At 42.8% G+C, this 15,621-nt stretch overlaps 1 protein-coding gene across 3 annotated transcripts in view; it reads left to right on the top strand.

Moving 5' to 3' along the window:
• LOC111955050 (collagen alpha-1(XIV) chain-like) overlaps positions 1 to 15,621 on the top strand; it is a 97,749-nt gene that overhangs the window by 71,027 nt on the left and 11,101 nt on the right. For all 3 annotated transcript variants that reach the window (XM_023975092.2, XM_070435989.1, XM_070435990.1), the window contains 9 exons: positions 1,252 to 1,305; positions 2,149 to 2,202; positions 3,782 to 3,835; positions 4,132 to 4,203; positions 5,210 to 5,245; positions 5,918 to 5,984; positions 6,198 to 6,386; positions 7,512 to 7,589; positions 8,830 to 8,985. In XM_023975092.2, the coding sequence (XP_023830860.1) occupies positions 1,252 to 1,305; positions 2,149 to 2,202; positions 3,782 to 3,835; positions 4,132 to 4,203; positions 5,210 to 5,245; positions 5,918 to 5,984; positions 6,198 to 6,386; positions 7,512 to 7,589; positions 8,830 to 8,985 (760 nt within the window). The remainder of the gene's footprint in view (positions 1 to 1,251; positions 1,306 to 2,148; positions 2,203 to 3,781; positions 3,836 to 4,131; positions 4,204 to 5,209; positions 5,246 to 5,917; positions 5,985 to 6,197; positions 6,387 to 7,511; positions 7,590 to 8,829; positions 8,986 to 15,621) is intronic.

The following is a 15,621-nucleotide window of genomic DNA, read 5'->3' on the forward strand; positions in this document are numbered from 1 at the left end:
AGCCCTTCGTACATCAGCTGATATTTCAAAGTGCTGTACAGAAACCCAGCCTAAAACCCCAAACGGCAAGCAATGCAGGTGTAGAAGCACGGTGGCTAGGAAAAACTCCCTAGAAAGGCCGAAACCTAGGAAGAAACCTAGAGAGGAACCAGGCTATGTCCTCTTCTGCCTGTGCCGGGTGGAGATTATAACAGAACATGGCCATGATGTTCAAATGTTCATAAATGACCAGCATGGTCAAATAATAATAATCACAGTAGTTGTCGAGGGTGCAGCAAGTCAGCACCTCAAGAGTAAATGTCAGTTGGCTTTTCATAGCCGATCATTAAGAGTATCTCTACCGCTCCTGCGGTCTCTAGAGAGTTGAAAACAGCAGGTCTGGGACAGGTAGCARGTCCGGTGAACAGGTCAGGGTTCCATAGCCGCAGGCAGAACAGTTGAAACTGGAGCAGCAGCACGGCCAGGTGGACTGGGGACAGCAAGGAGTCATCATGTCAGGTCGTCCTGAGGCATGGTCCTAGGGCTCAGGTCCTCCGAGAGAGAGAAAGAAAGAGAGAAAGAGAGAATTAGAGAGAGCATACTTAAATTCACACAGGACACCGGATAAGACAGGAGAAGTACTCCAGATATAACAAACTGACCCTAGCCCCCCGACACATAAACTACTGCAGCATAAATACTGGAGGCTGAGACAGGAGGGGTCAGGAGACACTGTGGCCCCATCCGATGATACCCCCGGACAGGGCCTAACAGGAAGGATATAACCCCACCCACTTTGCCAAGGCACAGCCCCCACACCACTAGAGGGATATCTTCAACCACCAACTTACCATCCTGAGACAAGGCCGAGTATAGCCCACAAAGATCTCCGCCACGGCACAACCCAAGGGGGGGCGCCAACCCATTAACAGATCAATGACTAATGAATGACAGGTAAAACATTAAAGGATACGCCCAGATGTCTTAACTTTACTAAGGCCATGTTTAAGCCAGCCTATGGTAAAGTATTCGATGGTATAACATACAGAAGTGCTATATTGAAGACATGATCTATTTGTTGTTAATTCAGGATTATGGTGACAGGTAGGGGATAAGTAAAGGTACAGCTACTGGAAGAGTTTGGGAAACAAATGGCATTTGTAGTTAGAACGCACACTGTGACCAGATAGTGACGACCCCAACTTATGAAATAGCCTCCAAATAAGCTTGATATTTGCTGTTGATATTTATTGTTGTTTTTTTCAACTTCAGGGTGGTCCAGGAGAAAGAGGTGAGAAGGGTGCAGCTGGCACTCCAGGAATACAGGTAAAGACCACCATTCACTTCCTGCCCTTTCAGACACACTTCCCTCATCACAAAATGGCATTCAGTCTTCAAATGACATTCAAATGACACCATTGCACCAAAGGGAGATCTTTTGAATGGCATATTGAATATCTATCTCTGTAAGGTAGCTGTTAATGGGAACATGTCATTCTGAATTCTGGTAAGAGAGTTGCTGCATAATTTGAGTGAAAGAGCTTCTGCTACCATTTGGTTGATGTGATGTCAGATTTATTTCAATGCATTAAAGGATTTGCACAGGTAATAAGAGGAGAAGGTAGAAGTTGGTCTTAACCACTGATACAGGGTCAGATATCTTTCCATCCTCCTAATGGTAAATCTGAGCATTGGCGGTAGGGTAATCTGATCCTAGATCTGTGGTTATGGGCAGCGCCTGCCTGGACCGTAACAAGACATCACAGCAGTTTTTACAAAACAATAGCTATTTCCCCTCTGTTGTAATGACTCATGCCTAAGATGCAATACACTTTCATTATAATCAATCTCTGAGCCAATTAAGATGGATCCTGTCAATAACTGTAGAGGTTGGGAGATGTAAACTTTTGTTTGTAATAGGCTTTGAGCCATGCCATTGGCATTCAGTACTCGTTGTGTCTGAGTGAGGGAATTTGACTTTGACGGCTGTGAAGGTCATACAAGAGACTGTGTATTACAAACAGCTCCGGCTTCACAACATTAATTATCTGTAATGAATTAGGATAATGGTCCAACCATCCGAGCCTGTCAATACAAATGTATTCATGCTGATACCCTTAACTGGCCTTTTTGTTTTCACCTTTTTGTTTTCTCTCTCTATGGTTGTAGGGCATTCCTGGGTCTCCTGGGTCACCAGGTCGAGCGGGACAAACAGGAACAAGGGTAAGGTCTTGTCGGTCTGTTTACAGTGCATTCGGAAAGTATTCAGACCTCTTCCCTTTTTCCATATTTTGTTATTATTTACATAAGTTTTCAGACCCTTTGTTATGAGACTCGAAATTGAGCTCAGTTGCATRCTGTTTCCATTGATCATCCTTGAGATGTTTCTACAACTGGATTGGAGTCCACCTGTGGTAAATTCAATTGATTGGACATATAAGGTCCCACAGTTGACAGTGCATGTCAGAGCAAAAACCAAGCCATTAGGTCGAAGGAATTGTCCGTAGAGCTCTGAGACAGGATTGTGTCGAGGCACAGATCTGGGGAAAGGTATAAAAAAATATCTGCAGCATTGAAGGTCCCCAAGAACACATTGGCCTCCATCATTCTTAAAGAGAAGAAGTTTGGAACCACCAAGACTATTCCTATAGCTCGCCGTCCGGCCAAACTGAGCAATCGGGGAGAAGGACCTTGGTCAGGGAGGTGACCAAGAACCCGATGGTCACTCTGACAGAGTTCTAGAGTTCCTCTGTGGAGGTGAGAGAACCTTCCAGAAGGACAACCATCTCTCCAGCACTCCACTAATCAGGCCTTTATGGTAAAGTGGCCAGACGGAAGCCACTCCTCAGTAAAAGGCTCATGACAGCCCGCTTGGAGTTTGCCAAAAGCCACCTAAAATACTCTCAGACCATGAGAAACAAGATTCTCTGGTCTGATGAAACCAAGATTGAACTCTTTGGCCTGAATGCTAAGCATCACGTCTGGAGGAAACCTGGCACCATCCCTTCGGTGAAGCATGGTGGTGGCAGCATCATTCTGTGGGGATGTTTTTCAGCGGCAGAGACTGAGAGACTAGTCAGGATCGAGGGAAAGATAAACGGAGCAAAGTACAGCGAYATCCTTGATGAAAACCTGCTCCAGGGCGTTCAGGACCCCAGACTGGGGCAAAGGTTTACCTTCCAACAGGACACCGAACCTAAGCACACAGCCAAGACAACACAAGAGTGGCTTTGGGACAAGTCTCTGAATGCCCTTGAGTGGCTCAGCCAGAGCCCGGACTTGAACCCGATCTAACATCTCTAGAAAGACCTGGAAATAGCTTTGCAGCGACGCTCCCCATCCAACCTGACAGAGCTTGAGAGGATCTACAGAGAAGAATGGAAYAAACTCCCCAAATACAGGTGTGCCAAGCTTGTAGCGTCATACCCAAGAAGACTCAAGGCTGTAATAACTGGCAAAAGTGCTTCAACGAAGTACTGAGTAAAGGGTCTGAATACTTATGTAAATGTGATATTTCAGTTTCTTATTTTCAATAAATTTGCAAAAATGTATAAAAACCTGTTTTTGCTTTGTCATGATAGGGTATTGTGTGAAGATTGACGAAGGATAAAAAAGTTTAATCCATTTTAGAATAAGACTGTAACGTAACAAAATGTGGATAAAGTCAAGGGGTTTGAATACTTTCTGAAAGCATTGTAATCAAAAGGAATAGATTTATGTGAATATGAAGTCGTGGTATATGAGCTGCCATAATAGCACAGTCTCATAGGCATGAATATGTACTTGTAACACCTTTCCACAGGGACTTCCTGGTAAAGATGGACCCCAGGGGCGAACAGGACCTCCAGGGACTATAGTGAGTATGATTGTTTGTGGATTTAGCATCAGGAACTGATTAATTAATTTGATTTAATGTAAATGAATTGTAAAATTAAATCTGCAATTTACAAAACGTCCTTGTCAAAGGTATTGTCCCTGTAGGTTAATTGTTTGTGCTCCTTGGCGAATGTGACTGTTTTCTTTTTTGCTTCTTGGCCAAATGTTTTGTAGTACCTCAAGTTACCACTGGAAAAACTAAAGTTACACGTTGTACGTTTGAGTGATTGCTCAATCAGTGAGATGACAATTTGTGTGTTTGTGTTTCACCCACAGGGCACTCCAGGAGCTCCTGGGTCACCAGGGTCAAGTGGACCTCCAGGGTCACTGGGAAACCAGGGACCTCCTGTGAGTTATCTGAACCTCTATGTCCATGCATGTTACTACTACTGAAGCAGAGCTGACCCACTAGCTGAGGAAATACCCAGCAAGCGGAACTGATTGAAATTGCATCATTACAACAAGATATGTCAGTATGATGTCATTTCAATCAGCTTTGCCCGCTTTGTGTAGGATTAGGGAGGGAGGTCTTGAGAGACAGCAAAGCCATATAGTATATAAATATATTGTACATAGTCCTACAGTACAGTGTATCTATCATAATCAGAGCCAGAGTTTTTCCTGACTGCATGTCTTGACCAACGAAAGTTACACACTATAACGAACACAAGGCATTATTCTAGGGCAGGTCACATGGTCAGGAATATGCCATATTTCTATGTGTATGTGTAAGGATCTGGGAGAGAGGGTAACAGTTCGATGGGGATATTTAGAGACAGGGATAATCATTTAAGGAACTATACAGTGAAGTAAAAACCTGTTTTCACTTTGTCATAATGGGGTGTTGTGTGTAGATTGATGAGGAAAACATAATTTAATCAATTTTAGAATAAGGCTGTAACATGAAAAAAATTGGTTGAAAGAGTCAAGGGGTCTGAATACTTTCCAAATGCATGTATATTAAGTCACCATAATCAATTTCAGAAAGAAAATTTCTAGCCTCAAATGGGATGCCTTGTTATGAGAAATGCCTTGTTATGAGAATAAAATCACAATTTCAGTTAAACTTCCTCGCAAGATTATCGACATGAATTTTATAGGACAGCTTATCGTCCAACCAAAGACCAAGAGCCAGAGAAGGTTAGTAGTTATTACATAGTAGTGCCTCTATGTAATTACTGGTACTGCATAGTTATTATATGACCTTTGCAGATAAATGSTTATGCCAGGGTTCAAATAATGACCTTAGCAAAAAGGAAAAAGATGACAACACCAATTGACAACTCAAACAATTTGTACAGTTTTACTTCATTCTTTTCTGTCCATTGTCATTCTGCCTTTTGTTCTGTTGCAGGGTCCTGCCGGAAACAAAGGAGAGAAGGGAGAAAGAGTAAGTCATAGAGATACCAAACATATTGCTTTGGCAGCAGTGGCACCCACRCATTCATGCCAAAACAGCATTTATTAAATTGAATTGAGATATCTTATGATACTTACCTTGTTCTGTATAATATAATTATGTGGCGTAAGTACTGTTCTTAACATCAATGTTCAAAACAAGTAATGCCCTCCTTTCAAGTAATTGCTGTTCCTCAGCTTTTGGTTATAGGGGTTCTCTGAAAGTCTGACAGTAAACAATTGCCATTACAACAAATATTCTGAAGAGAAGTATCACACGTTGTACTGCAACCAGAACACATTTTGCATACCTTATAAGCTAAAGCTTTAGAGCCGTGTTACTCAGCTGTAGAAAAAGGGGTTCTACTTCACAGCAGTTCTATTTTAAAGAGCTATTGTTCTAGTGTTAAGTACTTTACGGATTGGTGTCGCCCGTAACAGCAAACATTGAATTGCTAATAAGGTTTTTAGACAAGGCTCAAAAGGCAACATCTAGGCTTGGCCACAACAGCTATGTTTTCCAATTAAAAGAGTTGATGTCAAATTCATGGCTGGCAGGCTTTCTACCTAAGTAATGGTGGAGGATATTTTACCTGTGGGGACGATAAAACAGGTTGGAGTGTAGCCATGGACTTGGTGTCACCATGTGTTTTTTCCTCTCCAGGGTGACCTGCAATCCCAGGCATCGGTCCAAGCAATCGCCCGGCAGGTCTGTGAGCAGCTGATACAGAGTGAGTCATTTTTTAAATCGTCCATCTGGCTCTCTTCCTGTGTGTGTGTGGATGTGTGATTGCACAGGTCTTGTGTCTTTGAGTGTAAGTGTATTCTGTGGAAGGGGTATACAGTACATGAAAATGTGAGTGTTGTCTATGAAAGTGTAAGGGTATTTTGCCGTTGGCATCCATTCATGCGCCACTGACCTCTGTCTGACGTCTGTCCCACAGGTCACATGGCTCGCTACAGCTCCATCCTTAACCACATCCCCAGCGCACCCGTCTCCGTCCGCACCGTTCCAGGTCCCCCAGGAGAGCCCGGGCGGCAGGGCGGCCCAGGACCACAGGGAGAGCAGGGGCCCTCGGGCAGACCAGGGTTCCCCGGGTCCAACGGAGAAAATGGACAACCAGGAGCCAGAGGTACTATATAGAGAAGACTCTGATTTAACTTAAGCTTTCAAGTGAAGATATAGTCATGTAACTTATGCCATAAGCTTGTGGGAGACGATATTACAGTAAATGATACTGCCAGGTAACGTGAGAAAACATAATTTATCAGGTTTCAGGTATGACCCAGATGCAGACAGTGTCGAAGAAACAAAAATGTATTTCTAGTACAGGGGCAGGCAAACGACAGGTCAAAGGCAGGCAGAGGTCAGTAATCCAGAGAAGGTGCAAAAGGTCCAGAACGGCAGGCAGTCTCAGGGACAGGGCAGGCAGGGGTCAATAATCCAGTGAGGCAGGGCCTCCCGAGTGACACATTAGTCTAAGGCACTGCACCGCAGTGCTAGCTGTGCCACTAGAGATCCTGGTTCAAGTCCAGGCTCGGTCGCAGCTCTAGCGACTTCTGTGGCGGGCCAGGCGCAATGCACGCTGATACAGTCGCCAGGTGTACGGTGTTTCTTCCGACACAAAGGGTGCGGCTGGCTTACAMTTTAAGCGGGTATTGTGTCAAGAAGCAGTGCGGCTCAGTTGGGTTGTGTTTGGGAGGACGCACGGCTCTCGACCTTCGCCTCTCCTGAGTCCATATGGGAGTTGCCGCAATGGGACAAGACTGTAACTACCAATTGGATACCACGAAAGAGGTAAAAAAAATGTATTAAAATAACAAAAAAACATTTATCCAGTGAGGTGGGGCAAGGTATAGAATGGCAGGCAGGGGCAGGGTAGGGAGAACGGTCAAAACCGGGAAGGACTAGAAAACAGGAGCAAGCACAGACAGGAGCAGGGGAACAAACGCTGGTAGGTTTCATGAAACAAAACGAACTGGCAACAAACAAACAGAGAACACAGGTATAAATACACAGGGGATAATGGGGAAGATGGGTGACACCTGGAGGGGGTGGAGACAAGCACAAAGACAGGTGAAAAGAAAAGGGTGTGACACACTAATATAATCAGAATAAAATGATTACACAGGTAGATCAACAATATTGTTCATGACACTTTTAGTGCTGATGGTGATATAATACAGAAAGGAGATAAGCATGCCCACTTCTCTGCATTTTTTCAAAGTGTGTGTCCCCTTGGTCTCTGTCTGTCCAGGTTTGTCAGGAGAGAAGGGCGACAAGGGAAGCCCAGGCACAGGAGTCCAGGGTCCCAGAGGCCCTGTCGGACCCCCAGGTAACCAAAACAATGCCTGCGGACCCCCCCCCCCAAAAAAATGCACAGTTCCAACTTCAATTTTCCTCCAGGGACTTCCTTTGCTACCGAGCCTCTGCAGAGGAAATCAACATCTGTTGAGCGGGTGGATTAGAAAATAGGAAGTCATACGATCTGTTTTTGATTAAGCGCTCCCGTCTTGATTCAAGGGTAACATATGAAATGGAGAAGGTAGCTTGAGTTTTATTTAATTTACTTTGGTTGTTATTCATTAAGCTGCCCTTACTGGTTTAATGAAACCTTATTAGAGGGCATAGCTATTGACTCCTGTATTGATTGTAGTCTAGCTGATACAGTGTGTTGATTGAAATCCTGAAGCAGTTGCCAGGTTGGGCCACAGGAGAGAACTCTGAGAGAACACTTCGGAATCTCGCATGCGGGAGATGAGTGCACCCAAGGATATTTGAAAAAGGATATTCATAGCATTTCCTGATGGAGACAGCTCAGTAATAATAGCATTTTGGGTCTGAGGAAAAGACACAAAAGCTTATGCTTATTGGTACAGACTGCTGGGTAATGATAAATGTGCTGATTATCTTCCTTTTGTGGAGAGTTGAGGAAGTCTGGCCAATCAGTGGACTAATCATGGATTCTATTTCAAAGCACACTACTAGATTTATAGGGATAGTTCACACAAATTATAAAATGATATATTGGTTCCCTTACCCTGTAAGCAGTCTATGGATAAGATATGACAGCAATCCATACTTTGGTTTAGTTTCTCTGGCACTGTTTCCACATGCTAATGTTTTATCATTTGCGGCACAAATCGCATTCAAGTCATGGGACCGATATTAGCATTTTTCGCACATTATCTTCAAAACATCTATAAATGACTTTGTTGAGCTTTATAATACATTTTAGATACTTTTGTATGATTTGGACATGATGCTAATATCGGTCCCGTGACTTGTTTGGGATTTGCGCCACAAATGGGTAAGGAAACCAATGTGTAATTTGGGTGAACTACCCCTTTAACTTGGTGAATTCTACCTCAATATGCAGCGTTCTTAGTCACAATGAAGACAATAATAATGCCATCATGTTTCAAAGGTTTGCCTTAACATTTCACATGATGATTTCACTTCGGAATGTAGCTCAAAGTTAAAACCTTCATTGTTAATTGAAAATGTATTTGTTGTATTATAACACACTCCTCCCTTTCTCCGCCTTCTCCTCACCACATTRTTCTCTCCTCCAGGACCAACAGGTCAGGGCCGGACAGGTAGCCAGGGTCCATCTGGTCGGCCGGGGAACCCTGGAACACCTGGGCGGCCGGGTATCCCTGGACCAGTGGGGTCGGCTGGACCTCCTGGATACTGTGACCAGAACTCCTGTGTGGGCTACAACGTAGGAGGTAATTATGGCAATCGTCATCCCCTACCACTGTAAACACACCAAAACACAACAATGCAACATAAAATTATATAAAATACAAAGTCCAATACATTAGATCTAAATGTTTTTGCCATATATAGAGAATTCCAATGTCATTCCCATCATGTTGTTGGGTAGATAACACTTACCTGGGGATACACTCTCTGAGAATGCTTTAAAAAGCCTAAAGTCTTGAGCAAGGCTGAGGGTTTGTAATCAGAGTCAAAGGGTTCGGACTGAATCTGGCCTTTTTTTATGTCTTTATATCTGATGTATTGTATCATACCCTGTCAAACAATCACTAACGAATTTAATCCATCAGAAGTTCTTTGACAGGGAGACCTGAGCAAAGAGCTCTCATTGGGTTAAATCCGCCAGAGGGTTGACCCGAATCACACCTTTATCCACACTCACTGTATTTCAAGGTGAAGCTAAGACAACATGACTAGGGTTGAATGGCGGGAACCCGGTTACCTCCCAAAATCACTCCCTTTTCCCGGGATAAATAACTGAGAAAACTGTAAATTATTATAAATTATTTGTCTGAACAGCATGGRGTGAAATGGAACTGTTAAAGGATATGCAATGTCTAAATCTGGCCTCTCTACAGCCTCTGCATGATGAATCAACGCTCAGGGTGGGGACAGACATCCCATCTCTGTATGGAGCGCAATTCACAGTGCATGTAGACCTACTGTATCATCTCATCGTGGTCACTTTTTTTCGTGAGACAGGTAGGCCTACATTTGCTGCAGCATAGCCTATGCTACAGTAATATAAAGACCGAATGCGCCTCTAATTTACCCATCTCCATCTGACTTTCGGGTGTCACCTTGTTTTGTAATTGTAAAGATTTGTATTTATTTTTTGCAGCTGCAGAAAAAAAAGCCTATCACTCGAATATCTTTGCTTTAAATCAAAACACGTGTAAGCAGTCTCTCGCAGTCTTTCTCTCTCTCCATCAATTCCATTCAAATTGCATACAAAATAGATAATCCTCTCCTAGATTTGATACATAGCCCTATATATATGTTCTAGCCTACCTCTTTCAGGTAATAAATTCAATACATTATTAGCCTTATATTTAGCTAATTAGTGATGGGTTATGCATAATAAGCTTCTAACTTATAGCCTCTGTCTCTTGCGCAGTACGCAAGCACCTGTGCTCCGCTGACCTCTCCTTAATAAACGCTCCTTAGCTCTTGGAGTCCCATGCAGGAAAAGCTAGACTAAATAGCTTGCTGGACGTAACTTTTTTAGCATTTCTTATACCAATAGACTATTCGAAGAGGGGAGCAAGCTCTTTTTTGCTGAATGATAAAAACCTCCAACCGATAGAACTCACGGTGTAACGGTTTTCGTCGTCTGAAGAAGAGTAGTCGGACCAAAACGCAGCGTGGTAAGTGTTCATGTTTTTTATTTACACTGAACACTAAACAAAATAACAAGAGAATAAATGAAACCAAAACAGTCCTGTAAGGTGCAAAACACTAAACAGAAAATAACTACCCACAAAAACCATGTGGGAAAAAGCTACCTAAGTATGGTTCCCAATCAGAGACAACGATAGACAGCTGTCCCTGATTGAGAACCATACCCGGCCAAAACAAAGAAATACAAAACATAGAAAAAAGAACATAGAATGCCCACCCAAATCACACCCTGACCAAACCAAAATATAGACATAAAAAGCTCTCTACGGTCAGGGCGTGACACACGGGTAGTTTGATAGAAGAGCGAACGCGCGATGGTGGTAGGCTATAGCAGTTATTTAGCCTTCTGCATCTAATTCTAGTCCTATATTATTCAAGGATGACATTAGAATGATGAAGATTATGACAACGAAACGTTTTACATTTAACTGTTGAAAGCGAGGAAGGAATGAAGCAAAAATAGAGTGAGAAAGAGTATGTAGGCTAATAACATTAGGGGAAATATTATGAAAGATATATCAAATCAAATTTTATTTGTCACATGCACATACAACAAGTGTAGACCTTATCGTGAAATGCTTACTTACAAGCCCTTAACCAACAATGCAGTTCAAGAAATAGAGTTAAGATAATATTTACTAAATAAATAAAATTACAAATTAAATAAAAAGTAACACAATAAAATAACAATAACAAGGCTATATACAAGGGGTACCGGTACCGAGACAATGTGCGCCAGGGGTACAGGTTAGTCGAGGTAATTTGTACATGTAGGTAAGGGTAAAATGACTATGCAGAGATAATAAACAGTGAGTAACAGCAGTGTAAAAACAAAGGGGGGGTCAATGTAAATAGTCCGGCTGGCCATTTGATTAATTGTTCAGCAGTCTTATGGCTTGGGGGTAGAAGCTGTTAAGGAGCCTTTAGGTCCTAGACTTAGCGGTCTAGTACCGCTTGCTGTGCGGTAGCAGAGACAACACTCTATGACTTGGGTGACTGGAGTTTTTGACAATTTTTGGGGCCTTCCTCTGACGCTATATATGCGTCAACCTACTAATTATACAAATATATTTATTATTTATTTATTTATTCTTAAAACTGCATTGTTGGTTAAGGGCTTGTCTGGCCTTTTCTGAATCTGGCCTTTTTTTAAGCATTTCACTGTAAGGTCTACTACACCTGTTGTATTTGGCGCATGTGACAAATTACATTTGATTTGATTTATATTTCAAAATTAAAATKAAATTTGCTAGCCTATACTTGTAACTTTGTAGGCCTCATGTTTCGCACCAGAATCGCATGTTCTCTTCTGCTTTACCATGGTTTGAACGATGTGTGTAATTCAGTATATTACAGTACAATACACTCAAAAAGATTAGCCTACTGGAGCTAGTTACATTTATTTCCCCAAGAGAGCATAGCCTATAGCTAGCTACATCTATGTGCTTTTATATTTTTCTGCCGTGCATAATGTGCAGTAGTCTACAGTATATCATAGCCGGGTATGGCCGGGGTAGGCTGCCATTGTAAATAAGAATTTGTTCTTAACTGACTAGCTTAGTTAGGTTAAATAAAATAAAATATATCAGTGCATTTGGAAAGGATTCAGACCCCTTGACTTTTTGTTGTTACGTTACAGTCTTATTCTAAAATGGATTAAATCGTTTTTTCCCCTCATAAATCTACACACAATACCCCAATATAACGAAGCAAAAACWGTTTTTACTTAATTTTTTTGCAWWWWWWTTAATTAAGAATCAGATTTACATAAGTATTCAGACACTTTACTCAGTACTTTGTTGAAGCACCTTTGGCAGCCTCAAGTCTTCTTGGGTATGACGCTACAAGCTTGGCACTGGGAAACCTAGTCAGTTGTGTTATTTGGGGAGTTTCTTCCATTCATTTTTGCAGAGCCTCAAGCTCTGTCAGGTTGGATGGGGAGCATCTATTTTCAGGTCTCTCCAGAGATGTTTGATTGGGTTCAATCAAGTCCGTGCTCTGGCAAAAATGTCTAAAAACCTGTTATTGTGTGTAGATTGAAGAGGAAAAAAGGCTGTAAATTAACAAAATGTAGAAATAGGGAAGGGGTCTGAATACTTTCCGAATGCACTGTATGTATTGGATAATGGGAATATGACTGAATATAAATAGTGTAGTTATTCCCTCGGCAAGGCAATCAAACAAGCGAAATGCCAGTACAGGGACAAGGTAGAGTCGCAATTCAACGGCTCAGACACGAGACGTATGTGGCATTGTCTACAGTAAATCAGGGACTACAAAAAGAAAACCAGCCACGTCATGAACACCGACGTCACACTTCCAGACAAACTAAACACCTTCTTTGCCCGCTTTGAGGATAATATAGTGCCACCGTCGCGGCTCCCCGAACAAAGAGCAGGCCAAAATATCCCTCTCAGCACTGCCTGGACTGCGCCAAAATGCAAACTCCTTTCTTTTGAGTTATGTTATAATATAATTATTTTTAGGATAATACAGTGCCAAGGACTACGCCTCCCCAGCTCCTTCTCTGTGGCTGATGTGAGTAAAACATTTAAACGTGTTGACCCTCGCAAGGCTGCTGGCCCAGACGGCATCCCTAGCCGCGTCCTCAGAGCATGCGCAGACCAGCTGGCTGGTGTGTTTACGGACATATTCAATCGTTCCCTATCCCAGTCTGTTGTCCCCACATGCTTCAAGATGGCTACCATTGTTCCTGTACTCAAGAAGGCAAAGATAACTGAACTAAATGACTACTGCCCTGTAGCACTCACTACTGTCATCATGAAGTGCTTTGAGAGACTAGTCAAGGATCATATCACCTCCACCTTACCGGCCACCCTAGACCCACTTCAGTTTGCATACCGCCCCAACAGTTCCACAGATGATGCACTGTGCCATCACACTGCACACTGCCCTATCCCATCTGGACCAAAGGAATACCTATGTAAGAATGCTGTTCATTGACCTCAGCTCAGCATTCAACACCATAGTACCCTCCAAGCTGATCATCAAGCTGGAGGCCCTGGGTCTCAACCCCGCCCTGTGCAATTGGGTCCTGGACTTTGACGGGCCGCCCCCAGGCCTCCAACTCAATCATCAAGTTTGCAGACGACACAACAGTAGAGGGCTTGATTACCAACAACGACAAGACAGCCTACAGGGAGGAGATGAGGGCATTCGGAGTGCGGTGTCAGGAAAACAACCTCTCTCTCAACGTCAACAAAACAAAGGAGATGATCGTGGACTTCAGGAAACAGCAGAGGGKGCACCCCCCTATCCAKATCGAAGGGACAGCAGTGGAGAAGGTGGAAAGTTTTAAGTTCCTCAGCATACACATCACAGACCAACTGAAATGGTCCACCCACACAGACAGTGTAGTGAAGAAGGCTCAACAGTGCCTCTTCAACCTCCGGAGGCTGAAGAAATTTGGCTTGTCACCCAAAACCCTGACAACTTTTACAGATGCACAATCGAGAGCATCCTGTCGGGCTGCATCACAGCCTGGTACGACAACTGCACCACCCTCAACCGCAAGGCTCTCCAGAGGGTGGTACGGTCTGCACAACGCATCACCGGGGGCAAACTACCTGCCCTCCATGACACCTACAGCACCCGATGTCACAGGAAGGCCAAAAAGATCATCAACGACATCAACCACCCGAGCCACTGCCTGTTCACACCGCTACCATCCAGAAGGCGAGGTCAGTACAGGTGCATCAAAGCTTGGACCCTGAGACTGAAAAACAGCTTCTATCTCAAGGCCATCAGACTGCTAAACAGCAATCACTAACTCAGAGAGGCTGCTGTCTACATGGAGACCCAATCACTGGCCACTTCAATAAATGAATCACTAGTCACTTTATACAATGCCACTCTAAATAATGACACATTAATAATGTTTATATATCTTACATTACTCATATCACATGTACAGTTGAAGTCGGAAGTTTACATGCACTTAGGTTGTAGTCATTAAAACTCGTTTTTCAGCCACTCCACAAATGTCTTGTTAACAAACTATAGTTTTGGCAAGTCGGTTAAGACATCTACTTTGTGCATGACACAAGTAATTTTTCCAACAATTGTTTACAAACAGATTATTTCACTTATAACTAACTGTATCACAATTCCATAAAATCAAGTATATACAGTTGAAGTCGGAAGTTTAAATATACCTTAGCCAAATACATTTAAACTCAGTTTTTCACAATTTCTGACATTTATCAGTAAAAAGTCCTGTCTTAGGTCAGTTAGGATCCCACTTTATTTTAAGAATGTGAAATGTCAGAATATAGTAGAGAGAATTATTTATTTCAGCTTTTATTTCTTTCATCACATTCCCAGTGGGTCAGAAGTTTACATACACTCAATTAGTATTTGGTAGCATTGCCTTGAAATTGTTTAACTTGGGTCAAACATTTTGGGTAGCCTTTCACAACCTTCCACAAATAAGTTGGGTGAATTTTGGCCCATTCCTCCTGACAGAGCTGGTATAACTGAGTCAGGTTTGTAGGCCTCCTTGCTCGCACACTCTTTTTCAGTTCTGCCCACAAATTTTCTATAGGGTTGAGGTCAGGGCTTTGTGATGGCCACTCCAATACCTTGACTTTGTTGTGCTTAAGCCATTTTGCACAACTTTGGAAGTATGCTTGGGGTCATTGTCCATTTGGAAGACCCATTTGCAACCAAGCTTAACTTCCACTGATGTCTTGAGATGTTGCTTCAATATATCCACATAACTTTCCTACCTCATGATGCCATCTATTTTGTGAAGTGCACCAGTCCCTCCTGCAGCAAAGCACCCCAAACATGATGCTGCCACCCCTGTGCTTCACGGTTGGGATGGTGTTCTTCGGCTTGCAAGCGTCCCCTTTTTTCTCCAAACATAACAATGGTCATTATGGCCAACAGTTTATTTTTTGTTTCATCAGACCAGAGGACATTTCTTCCAAAAAGTACAATCTTTGTCCCCCATGTGCAGGTGCAAACTGCTTTTTTATGCCGGTTTTGAACAGTGGCTTCTTCCTTGCTGAACGGCCTTTCAGGTTATGTCGATATAGGGACTTGTTTTACTGTGGAATAGATACTTTTGTACCTGTTTCCTCCAGCATCTTTACAAGGTCCTTTTGCTGTTGTTCTGGGAGTGATATTGCACTTTCGCACCAAAGTACGCTTCATCCTTT

Source organism: Salvelinus sp. IW2-2015, linkage group LG30 (genome assembly GCF_002910315.2).
Source record: "Salvelinus sp. IW2-2015 linkage group LG30, ASM291031v2, whole genome shotgun sequence".
NCBI lineage: Eukaryota > Metazoa > Chordata > Actinopteri > Salmoniformes > Salmonidae > Salvelinus > Salvelinus sp. IW2-2015.